This window comes from Leptidea sinapis, chromosome 37 (assembly GCF_905404315.1).
Source record: "Leptidea sinapis chromosome 37, ilLepSina1.1, whole genome shotgun sequence".
Classification (NCBI taxonomy): Eukaryota; Metazoa; Arthropoda; class Insecta; order Lepidoptera; family Pieridae; genus Leptidea; species Leptidea sinapis.
The window spans coordinates 4829220-4850644 of record NC_066301.1 but is presented as its reverse complement, the minus strand read 5'-3'; the positions used below and the strand labels follow the sequence as shown (position 1 = coordinate 4850644).

The 21425-nt window shown below is 33.6% G+C and overlaps 2 protein-coding genes across 2 annotated transcripts; one reads left to right on the top strand and one right to left on the bottom strand.

The window, feature by feature from the left end:
• Positions 1–4503: 4503 nt before the first annotated feature.
• On the top strand, positions 4504–12626 carry LOC126975784 (chromobox protein homolog 1-like). Its single transcript, XM_050823823.1, has 6 exons — positions 4504–4669; positions 4933–5022; positions 5109–5232; positions 7028–7171; positions 8677–8861; positions 10953–12626. The coding sequence occupies exons 2-5, from the start codon at positions 4933–4935 to the stop codon at positions 8856–8858; spliced, it is 540 nt and encodes a 179-aa protein (XP_050679780.1). The 5' UTR covers positions 4504–4669; the 3' UTR covers positions 8859–8861; positions 10953–12626.
• A 2347-nt stretch (positions 12627–14973) lies between these two features.
• LOC126975735 (uncharacterized) lies at positions 14974–20814 on the bottom strand. Its single transcript, XM_050823742.1, has 2 exons — positions 20632–20814; positions 14974–18487 (listed from the first exon to the last, which is right to left on the bottom strand). Exon 2 carries the CDS (start codon positions 18480–18482, stop codon positions 15021–15023), a length of 3462 nt encoding a protein of 1153 aa, XP_050679699.1. The 5' UTR covers positions 18483–18487; positions 20632–20814; the 3' UTR covers positions 14974–15020.
• Positions 20815–21425: the final 611 nt, after the last annotated feature.

Sequence of the window (21425 nt, the reverse complement as noted above, 5' to 3'; positions counted from 1 at the left end):
AAAACGAAGGCAGTATGCGCTTTCAGACATCCAAAATGCCGTAAATATGGTCGCAGAGGACGGTGTCAGCATTTATGCGGCTTCTAAGGCAACTGGAGTACCATGGAGCACAATAAAAGACTACCTATCCAGAGAAGACAAAACTGTAGCCAAAATTGGCCGGCCATTTGCTTTGACTTCCTCAGTAGAGATTAAGTTATTTAATTATATATTAAAAATGCAGGAACTAGGGTTTGGACTGACGGTTCGCCAAATAAGAGAGATTGCCTTTAAACTACCTAAGTCTTCTGACAGACTGAACTACCTCAATCATGAACAGTCAAAAAGAGAAATAGCCAGTAAGTGGTGGTGGCAATCTTTTAAAGAAAGATATGGTCTATCCTTAAGAGTACCTGAGAATTTATCTGCGTATAGGGCATCTATGGCAAATGTCACAAAAATACAAGACTTCTTCACTAAACTTGAGAATAAACTAAATGAATTGGGTATTAAAGATAGTAGCAATCGTATCTGGAACTGTGATGAAACTGGTCTCAACTATGTCACCAACAAAGGAAAGGTTGTTACTTATAGAAGTAGGAAAGAAATATGTTTACAACCGTACATATGCTGAAAGGGGCGAAAATACCACGTTATTGGGATGTGTCTGCGCAGATGGGACGTGGATTCCTCCACTAATCATATTCAAAGGTGTGAGATGGAGTGAGAACCTAAAACGGGATGCCTTGCCAAATGCTATGGTAAGACTATCACCCAAAGGATGGATTAACGCGGATCTGTTTATGGAGTGGTTTAGATTTTTTATTAGAGCTATTCCAGATGAACGCCCAGTAATGCTGCTAATGGATTCTCACGCCTCCCATATTACTCCAGATATCATACAATTAGCGAAGGAAAACCAAATTTATCTTTTTACTTTCCCAGCTCACAACACACACATTTTACAACCACTAGATGTTGGTGTTTATAAATCTCTCAAGAGTCATTGGAATGATAGCGTGAAGGAGTACATGATACGTCATCCAACCCAAAAACCCGACAGATCTCATTTTAACACCATTCTCAATCCTGCTTACTTTAAGGTTTTACGACCACCAACATTACCAATGCTTTCCAAAAATGTGGCATCTGCCCATTTAATAAAGACGCTGTCCATCTTGACGCTTTGGCTCCAACCTTACTGACGGAAAGGAACTTATCACCACAAGCAGAAATAGGAGAAACGATCGAGCACGTTGAGGCTGGTAACCAACCCACTCCGCTATCCGAAATTGATAATATAATGGTAGTTCCGACTCCTTCAGCCAAAAAGAAGACAAATAGGATAAAAAATTGATTCTTCCGCGAAATGCTTAAACGATCAAGCAATCACTGAACCTTCACCGTCCACATCGGCGTTATTGTCCTCAGCTTCAACGTCTTCGCTATCAACATCTGCGGCGTCTTTGTCAAGGTCCTGGAAATCATTATCAGATTCTACGAGAAAGAATTCGAAAAACAACACTGAAGATGACTGGACGTGCACCAAGTGTCTTCACACCCGACCGACCTACTTACGTCGTTTGCAAGTAGTTCAAAATAAATTCACACGCATGGCAACCGGAGCCCCGTGATTCATCCGAAACGTTGACCTTCACTGCGACCTAGAGCTTCCGACGATAGCTCAACACTTTAAAGAGATCTCGCGACGCTTCTTTGACAAGGCGCCTAACCATCCCAACATCTTGGTTAGGAAGGCATGCGGGTACACCCCCCTTCACCATAGTCTCAACCCAATAAGACGTCCCATACACGTAACGGTAGACCCGGATGACGACATCACCATCGCGAACGCGACACCCACACAAACACCGACACAGACACGCACACACCGCCTTCGCAGGCGTAGGCGCGGTCAACCACCGCAAACCACTGGCACTCGTCACTCTGACGATGGCCAGCGGCCCGCACCCTAGATACACCACACATTCTTTTGATACCCGACGAGACGTTAGTCCTCGTCCTGTAATCGTTTCACTACACTCACTCACACACGGACTGACATACACCACTTACACAATCACAAACACACTCCACAAACAGACACAAACACAAACATAGATGCACACTAACATTTACACAACTTACACACATACATACAATCATAAACATATACACACACACTTACATACATTACACTAAACATCACCACACTCGCCGGCGAGTGTGTTCTTCTCATCTTTTCATCTTCATCTCATCTTCATTTTCATTCTCTCTCCTTCCCACAAGCACACAGCCGGTCTGAGGTTCGAGTCTCCTTAGGAGACGCCCCGCGACTGTTGTTGCGTAGTCTTTGCGGCCTCCACGGCCCACGTCCTACTTCGCTGTGAAAGCCAGGCCTGCTAACAGCACAGAGGAGGTTTTAGTCGGTATGGGGCGTCCGCTTACGCGGACACTCGAGTCCGACATATTACGCCCCGTTCCGGGGCGTAAATACGCAACAGTATTTCCTCCTCTCAACACAAAAAAAAAAAAAAAAAACAAGTGTCTTGGCAAGTATTCTGACGACTTCAAGGCAAAAAATGGATACAATGCGCATACTGTGTCCGGCCATATCACAATATATGCCTTGATGTAGCCCCAGATGTCGACCAGCTGTATGTTATGTGTGCTGAGTGTGCCCAATTGTCCTAAAATAATAATAATAACACATGTAATAATACTTACATAGTTCATATATTTAATAAATAATAATAATAAAGTATTATATTTGACTTATTTCAAGTTTATTCTATTGAAATTTCATACATTTTGACCAGAAATATTTATCACGTTATTAACTATCTATTATCACGAAATTAAAGTACCATATCACGATATAACATCCCACCGCAAAGTAAAATAAAAAAAGTAATTACGGTGTACGTTTTTTAATAAGACTGGATCACAATTCTTATGTTCAGTTGTAAGCGCGTATATGATGATTTTTGGCGATCTGATAGCAAAATATAAAGAGCTCCAGTACTGATTAAATAATCGATATCACGGATATACCTACATTTACCCTACCGCGGCGCGCTACCGCCGCATGAAGTCGAACTCGAACAAAAGAGTATAATACCTAAAGCCGGCTGTACACATGGGGCCAAGGTGTTGGGCCAATGTGCTGGGCAAAAATGATGGAAACCAAGATTCCTGTTCACACATTGACTTACTGATCATTCTGTATTGGCGCTTCAAAGATGGACGTAGAAGTTCTTGCAGCCGCGGCAATTTATTTATACAGTGCGTTTAATTATTACGTACATGTGCACCAAAGTAGAGTGACTAAAAAGAAATGGCGCAAAAGAAGGTGGTGGTTGGTGACTATTCATCGGAATAGAACGAGGTACATATATGTGTTATTAGTTATTATTGATATACAGGCTGATAATAATTTTGCAAAAAGTTAGAAGGTCAGTGTCACATTTACAATAGGAATAGAAATAGAGACCACTAAGATTTTGTGAAATTAAAATATTGTTTACCTGTATAATCTTTTCCTCAGTGCTAATCACACTGGAGCATACATAGACATGCTTTAAAAAAGCTTCGAGAGGCTCGTAATACGGCCAAATAGGATCATATCGTTCATCTTCACCCATTCCTGATTTTATTGATTGAGTTTTCTTTTTGTGATGCATTCTGAATGTTGTCATTAATGACTCTTTTTTCTTTTTCAATTCATTAACAGGTATATTAATTTTATCCGCTATGCGAATCCACGTATCATTAACCTGAAATATAAAATAGTTCATTATGAATAATAGAAATTGTTTAAATGACCTGCCCCTGGGGCCCTTCCAGAAGCGGGTCAATATACAAAAACAAGAAATTGCCTAAAAAAAAAAAACAGGCTTTATAATTGTATCATCTGGAAGAGCCTTCAGTTCGCAATAAGTAAAATCATTTAGAAATAATTCAGCCGCTATTGACAAGTTGTAAGTTAACCACACAACTTTTACATATACCTACATTATAGAAAAAGTATAAAACATTTTTGGAAACACCACAGATTACATTGTACACAATACAGTCAAACAAATAGTAGGTAACTGTTAATGGAATATTTTTAATAAAAAATGTGTTTAAAAACTTACTTTGGTTTTATTTTTATGTAGTTCATGCCGTGGATTCCAAATTATTCCTTCATGACGATACAATTCTATGAATTGTAAAACCTCATTACTTGTCCACACCGGCGCCGCCATCGCTATCGGAACATGGGAACGTAAATTTCACTCACGTGTAACGATACTGTCTCCGCTGACGAGTAACAACGAACTGAACAAGACACCAACGTGTTAACGCTGTTTGCGGAGCGCGCCAAGATCCTTTGATGTGTGCACTAAAAACCGACACTATTCGGATGACCTGCCAATGTTGGCGCCAACTAGACCAATTAAGTCAACATACCGCCAAGTAGCTCTCTACACGTTGGCCTAACACGTTGGCCCAACACCTTGGCCCCATGTGTACAGCCGGCTTAATATATTATAGGGAATACGCTCGAACCGTGAACGGCAAGTTGTGTGGTGTGTTCATTATAAACTTGTGACTTCATTATAAATACACTTGGTATCTAAATTTACGAACGAGACATACTTTAAGACTTATTGAAGTGACCTGTTTTCTGTAAATAATTTATAAGGTATATTCCTTTCAGTTTTAGTTATTTTGCTTCGTATAGATAATTCTTGAATTATCCTACAAAATGGCGGTCTATCTAGATTCTAGTGATTGCCGATTGGTACGCTGAGGTTGTTAACTTGGCTCTTGCTCTTAGTTTCTAAGTTGTGGAATACTTAATTGTATGGTTAAATTAATTAATAATCATAGAATTTTGTGAGTAATATTTTAAAAGATTTTACTGATTAAGTCTTAATAACATATCCTCTTGTTAATAACATTAAGATGGCGGAGAAGAAAAAAGAAGGAGAGCCAGAGGGTGAAGAGGAATTTTCTGTAGAGAAAGTTTTAGATAGACGCATCAGAAATGGCAAGGTAACGTGTTTATAATTTTTGATCTAAGTATATACATTTTTTTTAGTTAAAAATTTACTTCATAAATTTGTTGCTCTTGTTTTTAGGTTGAGTATTTTTTGAAGTGGAAAGGATACAACGATGAGGATAACACATGGGAACCTGAAGAGAACTTAGATTGTCCAGACCTTATTCAAACATTTGAAGACGCCCGTAAGAAGAAAGAAGCAGGTTTGGGAAAATTTCTGTTGCTATGCGAAGTTATGTAGAAATCAAAATTGGTAGTTATGCCCTAAAACTTATACTTATTTTTTTTTTTTGTGTCAATGTTTTCCTATAATATTTTTGGTCTTTAATGTGTATGTAACATATATAAGTTCTAGCAGAATGTAATTCGATGTTGTTTTATTTTTTTGTACCAAAGTTAATTCAATTTTTGTGATATGGTGTGTGTACCAAATCAATATTTGATGAAAAAGAATTATTGACAGCTAATTGATATTTATGGGTTTTCTTGTAATCTTAGTATAGAAACATTATATTTTTTTGAAAGTTCTCATAAAAAGCAAACTGAATATTGCTATATGTTATTAATCTGTCTCAGCTTGAGAATCTGAATGTTCTACTGAGTTACATTTTGGCAATGTGAGTCTAATATCTTATATATTGAAATGTCATCACGCAAATGCAGTATAGAAATAGAACTAAAAATCAATGCAATGAGATCAGAATATACTTGCGTTAAAAAAAGTACAATGCTTCTTAAGAACTCGTAATGATTTTTTTATGTTTTCTGAATGCCATTTGTGAGACACCCTTAAAAAAAGGGTATTTTCAATTTAAATAATTAATTATTTCTATATAAATATATGTAACAGTTAAAAAGCAGTAAATAAGTTGATTTCTAGTTTATTTATACCAAAAAATAATTTCATGTAAACATGTGTAAAAAAATTAAAGGTGTAAAACAGCCATAGGAAAGGACAAAAAGTCAAGGTATAAAAAAACACCCAATTTTATCTTTTTGATGGCTCATTTGCTGTTTTTAATCAACAGCATATTGTTGTAAGCAAAACAATAAGGGCCGCATGAATTTTTTTGTATTTTAACTTTTTAAACTATAGCTAATTAAATAGTAGCAAAACATTAATGTTATAATCACAGGTTTACTTTACTTGATGATCTTTACATCCATTTTCCATAATCCATAAGTACTAGCTGAGAACGCACAGTGATGGATGATAAGTTACAATATCACCTCTAGTTGTTATTGAAATATAATCCATAAATTGCACTAAGACCAGCAAACTTTAAAACAATGAATTGTTCTGATTCCTCTGTCAAGTACTCAAAGAAAGTGCAATCTGTTTTGGATCTTCCCTTCAAAATCAGCATATTAGGAGGGTGTATTGTGGATGTGTGAATTTTCCAAAGACTGCATGAACACAGTAGATATTTATAGTCATTATTAGCTTACATGTCAAAACAAGCTTGAAGTGGTACATTTAGGAAGTCAGACCTTGTGTGACTCTATTTGCAATGGGTTCTGGGTTTGTCTAAAAGTAACACAATGGCTGTCAACACTAAACATTAGCCAGTAATGGAAGACCATTCGAGTGTTGACATGGCCAACAAGCATAAATCTGATTGATTTTTGATTAGAATATGATTCAAACTCAGGGTAAGTTAGAGTAAGCAAGATTTCCAGAAACAACAGCAACTTATCAACACTTTGAAAAGTGCCTGGGAAGAGATTATAGTGATAAATGAGATGTTTTTGGTAGGAAAATTTTATATAATTATTGATAATTTTAATATTTAAAACAGTTACTACCCTAAACAAAAGTAAGATATGCAATGTGTAAATTTTATTATTTCCATTTACTCCTTAAATACTAGTGGTAACAGTGGTCCAGTATTTTGATTTCAGCACTGGTAGTAAATTTATAATTTGAATTGCACTAAAACTTTGCAGTTTAGGTAAACCTAATATAAACAATATTTTAGAATAATTTAATTATTATAGAGGGAAAAGGTGCTAAAGTTGAAAAGGACCCAAAGAAGAGAAGATCTACAGCTACACCTGATTTGAAGGGTGCAAAAAAAAGTAAAAGCGATGATAAAAAAGGAATTGGTTTTGACCGTGGATTGGAACCAGAAAAAATTATTGGTAAGATTTATATGATGTTAATTTATCACAATTTGTAAGTGAGCAAGGGCAAGGTAAAGTAAAACTTGTACCCATGTGTGGATCACAGTGGGATCTTCAGAAATGATTTTGACATGACACATACATACATGCACACAAATTACAATTTGTGCTTGTTGGCATTCCTGCTTCTATTTACTAATTTAACCGACAACTTCTTCCTTATAATAATTATAACAACTGTAGTTGCTATTGAATAAGATTTTTTTTTATTTAATTGTAACCTTAGATTTTTGTCATTACTAAAATTGATGGATATGTGAAAAAACTTAAGTGGAAATGGACGGGTCATATGATCAGAGGCCCAAACAAGTGGTCACAGAAACTTACTCATTGGTACCCAAGAGATGCTAAGAGAGAGAGGCAGACAGATACTAAGGTGGGAAGATGACATAAAGAAGGTTGCTGGACCAGTTTGGTGTAGAGAAGCGCGGGAGAGAGAGCACTGGAAGGTCCTAGAGGAGGCCAATGTCAGTGGACAAGCTAGATATATTGTTAAAAAATTGAGGAAATAAAAAAATAAACATGTTAACTACATAACTAATACACAACTACATAACTAATATCTAGAAATAAAGGCTATATCTTTATCTTAGATGTTTGTCATTACTAAAATTGATGAATATTGTAGAGTGGTGGAGTAACTTAATTGAAGATCATTTCCGGTATTGTTTATATAAAATTTTGTTAATGTCATAAATATTTTTTCGTTTATTTTAACAACATATATAGTAAATAAATATACTTGAACATAGTACAAATTTTCATGGTAACCAACCCATTTTAAGTACCAGCCGAGAAACGCCAAGGAGAATACAAACTATTAAAAAAATCATTCTATATATGCCTCCTAACTGCACTTATTTGTTTCCATAACTGTGAATGTGGCTTAAAGATTAATCTTGAGAAGGAGGAGCTACACAACAGCAACAGTATTTTTTTGAAATTTGAAGATTAATTTTATTTCTGATTGTAATGATGTTTTTTTTAAATAATAACAATGTAACTCAACCAGCGGTGGATTTACAGTAGGAGCAGTTGGGGCAAGTACCCAGGGCGGCAAAAATTTGAAAGTGAAAAAAAATTTTTTTAGTCTTATCAAGATTGCTCAATATAGTGCAATATAATTCATAAATTAATTCTGTTAATTAATAATTTTTTGTTTAATTGATAATTCAAGAAATTCAATTAATCCATTATTTGTAAATTATAATTTTGGCATGTTTTAGTAAAAATTAATAATAAAAACGATTTAATCAATTTACTTCCTTTGAGATTTAAAATATATTATATTAACATAGCAATAAATTAGTTATTTTAGTTTTGAAAAGTAAAATATATAAACTATAAGTTAAGTAAAATTCCAGTATTGGGGCGGATTTTTTTCTGGTGCCCAGAGGCGGCATTAAGTATAAATCCGGCCCTGATCTCAACAGTTGATTGATAATCAAATTGTAATATTACAGGAGCTACTGACAGTAGCGGTGAGCTGATGTTTCTAATGAAGTGGGAGGGTACTGATGAAGCAGACTTAGTGCCAGCCAAGCAGGCTAATGTGAGATGCCCGCAAGTTGTGATACAGTTCTATGAGGAGAGGTTGACATGGCACACCCCTTCTCCAGATGAGTGCAATAATGGTACTGAATAAAAGGTAAATCTGAAAAATTTAAGATTACTTATACATATTAAGATATTTATAATGTATCTTTATATATTCATACAATGTGGAACTACAATGGCAACATTGCATTATTTGTTGCATATACAGCAGAACCTCTATAGTTGAAACCCCTTCTAATCCGAACATCTCTGTAAACCGAATGCATTACTCAGTAAATAAATGCCTTGAATAGGCTGACCAAGTAGATATTCCTGTGCCAGAAAAAAGGTTAAACCTTTAATCATTAAATATCTCCCAACAAACTAAAATATTGGATTTCTTTAAAAAAGTTGCTTAAATGTTATGTTTATAGGTACATAATATTTTCATAATATGATTTCTTTTATTTCATAAAATTAGATTTATCTGTAGAATCTCTGTGTTATCCCATTGGGGGGTAAATTTTCGGAGTTTGGATTAAAGGGACCATTAGAAATTAAAGGATTTTTTTCTTTCGGATTAAATATAACCCAGAGTTCCTCACCATATACAGCCAATAACTCCTTTTTTATATTTTTTTAATCATTTTATGGCATAGTAGTGCTACACACAGAAATTTCTGGTCTTCCCTTAAAGCATGCGGATTCCATCAAGTGCAAAAGCTTGCTAACATTCAGATGTATGTACATGCAAAAATTTTGTTGTTTTGTTTTAGATAATACCTTGTTTTTTAAAATAAAAAATACCTACCTATCTACATATATCTATCTACTACTCTAACAACATTTTTTTGCATTATAATATAAGACAATATTATATACTTAAAATAAAAGATAGATTTGCTCAGATAAGAATAATATATACTCATTAGCTCATACTTGAACTGTAAAACAGACTGCTAGAGACAACTTTCCTTGGAATTCAATTGGTTAGTATTTAACAAGTCGGTAACTCAACTAATACAACAAGAAACAAAGTGACAATGACGAAGAAACGAAATAATCTGTCAGACTGTCACTGTCAAAGTTAAGTTAGTATTGAGGAACAAGGATTTCAAGGATTTTTTATGTCAATTGATTTATTGATAGTAAAATAATTGCTCAGTTCTGTTTTTTTCTTAGAAAATAATATATTTTATTCATAATAATATGGTCATTTGAACATAAAATATGCCCCTTACTAATATTATTTAAATAAAACAACCGGATCTTTTATCGTTTAAATATTAATTTGATTACATTTTAATCGATTTTCTGTATTTTTATGTTTTTTCGGTTTGTAGATGTAAATGAGCTAGTTTTTCGTATTTTACAACAAAAATATACCCTTTTTTTTAAAGTATAATTCAACTTCTTTACATCAGGCCCAAAAGTCCCATTCTCCTTTGTTGACAAGTTATCAATTTTTAAGGCTCTTTCCCGAATGGAACCAATATTACTTTCGGTAACAGGACCCTTACGAAAATCGTCACAGACATGATAACGTAAATGTCTGAATTCACCGTACCATGAATAAGCAAATTCTACAAGATGGGGCTTCATTACCAAATGCCAATTGAAGATTTGGCCACTTTCTTGTTCACTTAAGGCCACAGAGTAAATCATAAAAAAAGTCGTGTTCTGAATATTTTCTCGAGTTAATTAATTGCACGGCTGCCAATTTTCTAAACATAAATAGCAATTACACAAACTTATCTACTCTCGGAGTGTTCGATTTTCAAATACCGCAACTAGTTATTATATAACTTTACTAGATGACCCGACAAACACTGTTTTGCCATATAAATTATTTTTAGAGTTTCTTGGACATTGCAATATTACTTTAACTGTCTCAAATAAACGTAGCCTAAGTTACTCCTTATTACTTCAGCTACCTGCAAATAAAAACAAAATCGGTTCAGCCATTTCAGAGATTAGCTGGAACAAACAGGCAGACAAAAATTGTAAAAAATGTTATTTTGGTTTATCTATTACATAAATATTCATTTAAATGTAGTTAAAAACGGTTATTTCAATATTACAAACAGACACTCAAATTTTATTTATATGTATAGATAAGAAATGGACAGTCCAGAAACTTTAAGTATAGCCAACATATATTAACATTCCTAATTTTAGTAATAATTTATAAATAATTTTTCAGATTGGAAACGTTGCCTGATGGAATTTTAATATTCCAAGAAAGAAATCGGAAAAACATCCTATTCTACAGTTTCACAAAATTATATTTTTACTAGTATCTGGAAATCTTACTGCTTTATATGTATTCACATATGTATAATTAGAACTGCACATAAAAATTGTCTTACTGCAAGACGCATTACTAATTTACCATTTACTTTAAAATTGATAATTCTTAGGTATGCTATTATTTAGGGACAATATCAAAATATTTTATTAATAAAAGGGTGAGGGTCAGTTTTTATAAAAATAGCATGTATATTTTTGTCTGAATATAAATTAAATTTTGACAGGTTGTTTAGAAGGGCGTACAAATCTGATTTGCATTCTTATTTCATATCATTACTACATAAATGTTTTGGTGAAGGTTATAAAATATTTAACTATATCATCAACTTAGCCATAGTACTAGTTAAACTTCAAAATTTGTTTCATTTCATAACTTTCATAATAGAGACCGAATATTATTTTAATTGACAAAGTGATGAATGCCTTTAGTTGTATGCTTGTAATACATATACTATTACTTTATTTCAGTTTAGCAATACTATTTGAATGTACTTTTTTAACCCAACAATAAAAGAAACGAATGTATTCAGAGCTACATTACTAAATACTGTGACTACTACTACTCACTTTGCAACTTCAAACTTACGACATTTAATTAAGATTTAAATATTAAGTTAGCAATTAAATACATAATGATTTTAATCTGTACTCAGAATGTTTACTACTGGATCAACTGTCTATCATATTATTTTATTCTGGGATAAGGAACATTTCTACTGAATTATGTATATGTGTATTGTGTTTATTATCATAAGTGCTATGATGGAGTTTTCCAATAGGTTTCAATTGAGCTTGAACCTTAGTAACTGACAGATGGTATCTCATCTATATGCTATGGAAGAATTTTTAAATATCAGTGAAGAATCAGTTGTTTCATATTGACTTGTTGTAAACAACACACAAGTAAACTTGTTTGGCGTCAATCACGCTATAGGCGATTACACATAGCTTGTGTTTTAGCAGTTTGTGTTTAAATGTCTAAATAGCTACAAATTTTGTGGACCATCAGATATTGATCGTATTGTCGATTTGCACACTTTATGGCTAAATATTGTACTACGCTATTTGTAGGCTGTAAGTTTATATTCAGTACATACTGAATGTTTAACAGTACTAATTGAGGAACCTAGAAGTACATACCTACATTGTCAGTAAGTGGACAAGATTATTGATGGGATTGAATTGTTGTCGCAGTTATATAAGTGGATAACATGATTGAATTCGTAAATTTAGTACTAGTACGTAAAGTTTTATATGTACCTAAAACTGCTAAAAAACATCTCCACCCCTGCCAGTGACCGATAAAATAAATGTGGAAGTGGCACGATGGTATTCTAAAATTAATACATAGTTCTTACATGAGTATGAATCGAATACGAAATCTCTACTTAGAAATTAAATAACTCTTACATTTTATAAGTAGACTTTTAAGAGTATGTGAAATTTAAACTCGCAAGTTGTTGGCACTTGCATCATAAAACTATCGCGTTTACAATTTTAGGCTAACATTATATCCATAATTATAAAACATTAGGCAATAAGAATCAAATAAAAGTAATTTGGTAAATGAGTCTTTTATTTTTTAATTTCCACCTAGCCTTTAAATCTTAAATTAATCGTATATTGTGCAATATAATGAATGATAACTCTTGAGAGATGGGGTGATGATATTACATTATTCTTATAGATTTGTTGATGATATCAAAAAGGTTGACTAAAGAAATAATAAATTATTTTAACCTATTGTAGAATCATTCTTTAGAACAGAAATATTCTATGAACCTAACAATTATTGTAGTTCTGATTGAAATTGCTGCTTGCTTGATATTGGATATGAGTAGGTATGTATGCATAGCAGTACTACACTCTTAAAAAAACGGGCACCTAGGTAAATAGCCTGTTTCACTGGTATCTTTAGATAATTTCATAATTCTAAGTAGCTTGTATAATAATAATACATAGGTACTTTAAATAAAAAAGTAGAAAGTTTCTGTCAATTTCGTCATAAGGTACCTACATAATTGACCAATATATAGAATTAATAAAAAATTATCCCAGAGTCTAAACAGCGAGTTGCGTATCTGTTCAATAAATAAAAAATCAGGCTAAAAACTTAAAAAAAAACATAAAAAGTAAAAGTTTAATATCGAGTGTGACCTAAAATAGTCTTGCTAAAATGATAGCTTGTATTCGTCCGGGAATATGCTTTCGATGCTATTCTTAATTGTTTCTTGTGGTATAAGCTCGTATTGCGCAACAATTACATTCCTTGGATCCCTGATGTTTTGCGGAGCGGGCTCCACCGATCTTATTCTCCGTTTCAGAAGGTCGGGACTTTGTGCTAGCCAATCACAACGACGAATCCCTACTCTTGAATATACGTTTCCACAACGCCAGAACGGAACACGAGCGGTATCGTCCATAAAAATCAAATTTTCTCCAAGAACCGTTGTGGGTTGAGTGTGCATTCAAAGTGCTGTTTTCTATTAAGACTAAATCCGTATAGTCCAATACATTAATCGCTGCCCAAAACATAACTGAGCAGTGAGGCTCAACAATAAGGGGTTATTTCTTAAAGCAAACTAGCGAAAGGTTCCCCTTGCCTTTGCAGTATTCGCCGACGTCGATCCTCACCATATAGTGATATTCTGGCTTCATCCGAGAATAATACTCTACCCCAGTCCTCTCAAGTCCACGTCGCACAATTTCGAGTGAAGCTATCTGCTAATAAGCAGCAAAAGGCTGTTGACAGTCCTTAATCTGGTCTTTTTGAGGTCGACATAAGAAGATTTGCGATTTCTCAATGCCTGGTTCACGAGGAAGTGGTCATCTCAATCTACTGTGCATGGTTTTCTTCCATACCTAGGCCTTCTACTAACGGTAGCAGTCTCTTGATATCGTTGCTAACTCCTCTGGACAGGAAGGACTCACATTTAGTCTTTGGGATACAACATTGACAACACCCTTCCTCAAGTAGTGTTATAATTTTGCTAGCAGCTTCTACTAACGGTAGCAGTCTCTTGATATCGTTGCTAACTCCTCTGGACAGGAAGGACTCACATTTAGTCTTTGGGATACAACATTGACAACACCCTTCCTCAAGTAGTGTTATAATTTTGCTAGCTGTTATCGTTTTATCAACCAGTTTAGAGACCGCTAAATACCAAACGGTTAAATATCAAGGAAATGGGACAATCCGGCAATAATTATCCAAAAAAAACGCCCGGAAGAAAGTGAAATGCCTTCGAAATATGTCTGCAGAAACTGGTACTGATCTAGAGTGGATCTAATCATAACAAAGGTTTAATGATAAAATCACAACAGGCGTGGAAATAGAAAAAAATCTATCCCTAAAATTTAAGTGCATCGACTTTGTTTCGTTGTAGTTTAAATCAAAATTTTCTAGGTTTTGGTTATAATATCTTTAAAAGGTTTTTTTAAACCGTTTATTCCAGCGCATTTCAATTTTAGTAATAGGTGTATAAGCCTATTTCCCAAATATTTGTAAACACAGCACTGCACGTGTAACCAATATTTATGGGTTTTAAAGCAACGTAAACTTTTATTTTCGGTCCGTACTAAATAATAGATTTAAAACCTATTTTAACCGTTATAAAAGCATAAAATTATTCTGGTTCCAAGCCTTGGCCGACGGCACAATATAATATACAAGAATTAATGAATAAAAGCAGCAAAGGTTAGGAGGAATCTTTGTTTAATAATATCACGGCTGTTAAAGCTGGCTCAAACTGGTTTCTGCAAGAGAAAACAATCCCCCGAGATTTTATCAAGAAAACATCTTGAAAAAGGGAGGCCAGAAGCAGATAAAGCAGTTGAGGACGAAAATGGCAAGACGAAGCGCCGAACGACATAAATAGTAGAACAAAAGGTTGGATGGAATATAAAAGATTAGGTATTAATCAAAAATTATTTATTCAGAATAAACGTCGCTGATTTTTTATCACATATAGCTCTGTAGACATTTTTTATAAAATTGGTAATAATGAATTTGTATTTCAGTTGAATCGTAACTGAGAATTGTCTGACATATGTCCTTAATATCACTCTTAGAATCGTCTGGTACGTAGTGAGAAAAGTGACGCTGAAGTAATCTCATCACAGTCATATAAACTATGTTGCTCTTATCATCCAACATCTGCTTGCAAAATTTAACCATTAATTTATGTGTCATGATACAATTCGTAACTGAATGAAGTGCTTTAGAATATGTAATATATATCTGTTCAAAATATTGTTTACAATGCTTCTTTAAAATATCAATAGAACCCTTTGAGTATTTTTCTGATATGGACTCTACGAGTGTGTCCCACTCCGCTTCCTCTCCGATCAGTTCTACGAATAGAACAGTTAGCTGCCATTTTGTTTTAATTAAATAATTTTCTTTTGCACTCAGCGTGTCCATGTCTGTTTGTATTAGTTTGAATAATCTAACTGGCGATATCATGTGTTTTTTAAATACAATTATTTTTAAATCATTGCATAACTGAACGAGAAGAGACTTGAAGTTAGCTCTAACATAGTAATTTTTGCTGTCATCGACATCATCCCAGTGCTTAAAACACTTTTTAATCAATGGCGACAAAAATTGATTGTACTTCTGAATTTGTTCGTCCTCATTTTTTGCGCATAACATGTGAGCAGATATTAACTCGACCAGAGGCATATAGTAATATTTATTTTGAATGAAACTGTCTTCATTCTCCTGTAACACTTCAGTTATAAACTTAGGACATAATGTTTCAATAAGTTCGCGAGCGTAACCAATGAAATAATTTGTGAAAGATGATCTGTACTTCTCTTGGTCATCCTGTTCTATTAATTGTTTTAGGAATTTGTAGGTTTTAATATAATATTTAGGCTTAATAATATCGGGAATGTCTTGAATTTTAAACAGTGTGTCGTATACTGCGCTATTTTCCTTAAAAGTAATAGTATCTAGAAATGATTCTAAAACCTGCCATGTTTTTTGTATTTTCGTAGCATCCTTTTGTGAGCATAAAAACTTATGAGTTAAACTAAACGCAACGTGCCTGATGCTTACATTTTTAGTTGTCTTTAAAACTTCACTTAGAAGATCTGTTATCTGGTCTGGATTAAGTTTTAAGAATGCTAGTCTAATGCCGTGCTTTTGTAAAGACACTCTTGTATTGAATAGTTTGGGAATATTTATCTGTGATTCTATTGTATTCAAGTTCAAAAAAATGGCATATAGCGACGGGAGGGTGTATGGCAAGTAACCTTCATTAAGGTAACACATAACCGTTTCAGGGGTTGGTTGCGGACGTGATATGTGCATTGATTTAGCAAAATTTTTTTGTATATTTAAAGTTAGGCTATCGAGATCATTAATGACGGCATCTTCTTGAGGTGCATATTTGTGTAAAAGTTCTTTTAATTCGTCTCGAGGTAATAAGAGACACAATGCGCGTGTAACATGATTTTGATTGTTATTTATGTTAATCAGGTCACTTTTATATTTATCAGAAAATATTTTGGCAATTGTTTGAAACCAATATACTTTAACTTTCTTTAAAAAAAGTTGTTGAGGATACACTAATGCAGGGGATATTATCTTATCAAAATATGAGGTGTCCTTAATTTTACATTCGGAAAGCAGCAACACCGGGTCGTGCTTCAAGGCGTTTATAAAAACAGGTTGGGTTGGATTCATTTTTAAAGATTCGTTGAAGAATAATCTACGCCAAGATTTTTTCTTGTTATAAATACTATTGAATTCAACTTTCCAGGAGTTGTCTTCCTTCGATTTTAACATATCTTTTACATGGGTCAAAATGATCGGGAAATCGTTCAGTTCTTTTGACCAATCAGTTATTACATCAAGAATATTTTCTAATAATTGAACCTTATATTTTAGTTCCTCTTCATTGGACACAACATAGCTATTTATTTTTTTAATTATTATATTATGTAGATAGAAGAAAACTTTGTCCTTTTCGTCGAACCTGAGATTTTTCTGATAAGATTTGAGTGTAGTGAACTTGAATTTTTCTTCAACTACGCCAGGAAGTTGAAGCCCGTGCAGTGCATAATATACTATTATTGGTTCAATAAACGAATTGTTTTCATCTGTATCTTCGTTAATGTTTTCTAACAAATAAGACTCAAAAATATTCCACAGGATCCTATCAAATTTGTGAAAATCACTTTCAGATATAATACTCTGTACTATGTTTTGTTTGAGATTTTTTGCACAGTTACTGTAATTTTTACGAATGTAATTTAATAAAAGTAATAAGTTATCTCTTTCTCTACTAGCAGCAATCACTAAAGATGCTATGGCTGTGCTAAGCTCCTCACAAGATGTGTCTTTGTAGATATTTTTTTGAATCTCACTGAATGCGTAATTGAATGGTGTAAATCTATACCAGTATTGTTTATGTATTCTCGTACTTGTATTTTGAAATAAATTACTCATTGCGTCTCTTAGTGGTTTCGGTAAACTCTCGTCGGCTTTGTACACTCTATCTATGTAGACCTGTTTAACAAACTCAAAGCGATCTCCATCTGGCATTGCCTTAATAAATATATTCATTCTAGACACATTCATATAAAAGGATCTATTAGTTTCATCATCTTGATATAATTCTAATATAAACTTCTTTATGTTTTTCCTTTCCAGGTGCTTAACAAAAACTGCAGTTTCAACGTTATCGCTATAAAATTTATATTTTTTCATGACTCTCTCTGGAGCTTCTTTCATGATAAATTCTGTGAAACTTTTGTTGAATTTTGGACAAGAATATTGAGGTAGCTTTTCAACTATATTCAGGTAGCGATCAAGATCCTTTTTTAAAAGAAAAATCGTTTCCTGTAGACCCTCTTTTTTATTGTACACATTCTCACATTCCGTAAAAATTTCAAGAACTTTAAAAGATTTCTCACACAGACGTCTCAGTAGACTCATATCGACAAGTTCTACATGTTTAGTAAAGTTAGCTTCGATGAATTCAGCGGAACAATATGGCAGCCAGTCGGCGGCTTTCTTCAATTCTTCGTAGTTATAGAAATCTTCCACTCGCTTGCTATTTTTTAAGTTAAGCTTAATGTATTTAAATAGCTTGTTTGCGGCTTTACTAGTCATATCCGGTATAAGGATCTTGTGAATATATTCTGGGTTTATAATATGGCTGAATTCGTCATCAACAAGCCACTTGCTCTGCTTGATCGCCCGGGATATATACAACATATCTTTGCCTGTAAGTACTTTTAAAATAAAATCTATGTCTCTTCTACTGCTTGCTACATCAATTTTTATTATGTTTTTCATGTCATCATCATTTTCAATCTCCTGGATCGGGAGATTATTTTTAAGAGACTCTCTGACCGCATAGTTTATGTACTTGTGTTTTTCGCCTAGTTTATTTTCTGGCATCTCCACCATGATAACTAAAACAGTAAAATTTATTTTAAATATTTAATTATTTATAAAAAGCAGACAGGTGCGATTGTTTCTCGTGGATCGAGCGTTCTACAGGAGCTAGCGCTCTCACTCCAACTAACTTGTAACAATTTTTTTTCTTTTAATAGTTCAGTGAGACTGATATGCTTGCTAAATTTATTGATGTGCTGTCAATGGAAGCAGGTACTCTGTTTTTAGGGGCACCGGACCTGTAGCGTAATGAGTACTCTGTCACCAATAAAAATACATAAGTACATCTTTAACCAAGGGAGAAAGTAAGGCAATCCTAATGGTGGCGCAATTTGTAGGCATGACGCTAATTCGAGAGCCTCAATACTCCTGAGTAGTGGAATCGTACTTTTCCTCGATTATTTCACACGCACACAAGTGTGGCAGGGCTTTCGTTATACGAAGAAGAAAACAAAAACAAACTATTTTCATATAAGCAAATAAATTTTCAAAGAATAAAATATACGAATATTTCGATTTATGCAGAAGCTTCTGGTGTATGACAGCTATTAAAAATATTTTATAAGATGTTACAAAGTTTGTTTATACATTGTGAATGACCGGTGTAGTGTTTTTAATAGTAAATATTCAATACCGAGACAAAAAACAAACATATAACGCGTTCTACTCGGCTAAGTCGAGTTAGTCTTTTGTGCTGCGATGTATACCTATGCTTTTACAACAAGATCCCAGAAAATGTTCAAAACAATGTAGGTATTACGAAATTCAAAAGAATTGTTAAAAACGTTTGTGTGGTAAAGGTAACATAAATGACTTTTTAATGATACCACGGAATGGGAATTGAACGACCTAATATTAAATAAGAAACTTTTAATGTAAGATATTATTACACTGTAACCTTATTTTATGAAAAAAAAAGACGCCCGCTGAGTTTCTTACACCGTTTCTTCTCAGGTCTCAGGCATACTTTTCCGAATGGGTAGGTACCTAGTTTTTGACTTTCATTAAGTGACAGCATATCCTATTTTGAATAGAAATATTTGAATTTGAATTGGAAACAGTTCGAAGAGTTAGAGGGGGCAATACTAAGTATTTATTACATAATATAGATATAACTTATAGCCCACGTTACGACCTTTCCTAAACTATTTAGTTTAGGCAAGTTAAGTTATAGAAAATGACAATAAAATTTTGCATCTAAAGAGGTTTGTTGCCTGTTAATTTTATTTTTATCTTATATTGGTTGATATTGTTAATAGATCAATTATTTTCTCATCATTGTTATTCTAAATAAACAAATATTAAGTAAAAACCAAATTAATAAACCTAATTTGTTTATGACTGTATAATAAGCTGTTCCGAATAGCTGTGGATTATGGTTGATTTTATTAATCTTTGAATTACGTGAACTACAAAATCAAAATTAGTAATTATTGGCATATTTGTAATAATAATTAATTCATAAAATAGTAAGTTGACTCGGCGACTAGAAAATGGTGCGGTAAGATGGAGAAGGTGTATCCAGGGATACGGTGTTCTAGCGCTCGAATATGACGAGTGGTTGAAACCCAAGAAATTAGTTTTTCGGCTCATTCTACAATCATTATAATTAGGTACATGCCTACCTATATAACTTTCCCTGTTGAGGACAAAACAAGGCAAAATTATAAGTAAGTAATCAAAACTAGAACTTGTGATAAGATAAGTAAGGTTTCAACGAAAACTAAGTAGTATGACATGTATTGATGCCGATATGTTAGCCGATAAGTGTGTAAATAAATACCTGAAGCCCTTAATTTTTTTTATTAATATTTGCCCGAAGCCAAATCAGAAAGCACAAAAGAGAGAGTCTAAAACTGGATGTTCATAAATAGAATGAGTCATATTTATAATTTGGTTACGCTGCAGCGACATGTACCTATACACCTTGCAGTTAATACTGTTTTATAAATAATAGTACCAGAGTGAGTCATATTTTATTATACTAGTATTAAGCATATTCTATGAACATTACATAGAATCTTTCTAAACTGTATTTATTCACAGTTCACACTGAGCTTAGAAAGTAACAGTAAACTATAAAGTTAACTTTCTTTAGTCGCTAACAATAATTTATAGTAAAGCATTTATTCTAGGTACGTACAAATATAAATAAACTTACTATTTTTGAATCAAAGACCAATGTATTTTTAAGATTATAACTCAACTAGCTATTTCCAAGAAACCTTAGCTTTTTAAATTTTAGAATTCAATCCACATTCCACAGATTAGCTAATAATAGCTAGATCAGCTTCAGCTGGTTAGAGAAATTAGAAATATACTGCGCAGTGTGCACCACAGACTAATAAGATGCTTACGCATAGTGCGCAGAACACTTGACATTGACAAATGGATAATGAATGAAAATAAAGTGGATTTTTAACCAAAGAGGACGTAAATACCACACTATGAACTGTGAAGTCAGAAACTGGGAAGTGTAGTGTAAATTACTGTCAAATAATTAAATGAAACATTCATGGACCTAACAAAAAATCCTTTCAAATCTTCAAACAACTTCACAATTAATTTAAGAACAAAGGCATCCCTGTACAGATGTTACATAATGCGAATAGAAGTTGCATTAGCTTGGATAGGTATCCATGGCTAGGTAGCCATCTAGGGATAACAGGCAATGAAATTGCAGACTCGTGCGCTAAAGACGCGATTCAGTCTGGAACATTAAAATTTAATAACTGTTTTCCTCGAGATCTACGCGCTATGTTTTAACCCTTTTTGGTTGATTCATGGAATGCTTTATAGCAAACCACAAAGCAAACTAAATGTAAATTCTATGGTTCAATTCAACCCTTCCCCTCTAAGCCCTGGGTCTTTCCTCAAAAATAAACTTTTCACTTCTCATCGTCATCATACGACTTCACTTGGGATTTGTCTGTTCCCAGTATTTTTGGCTAAGAT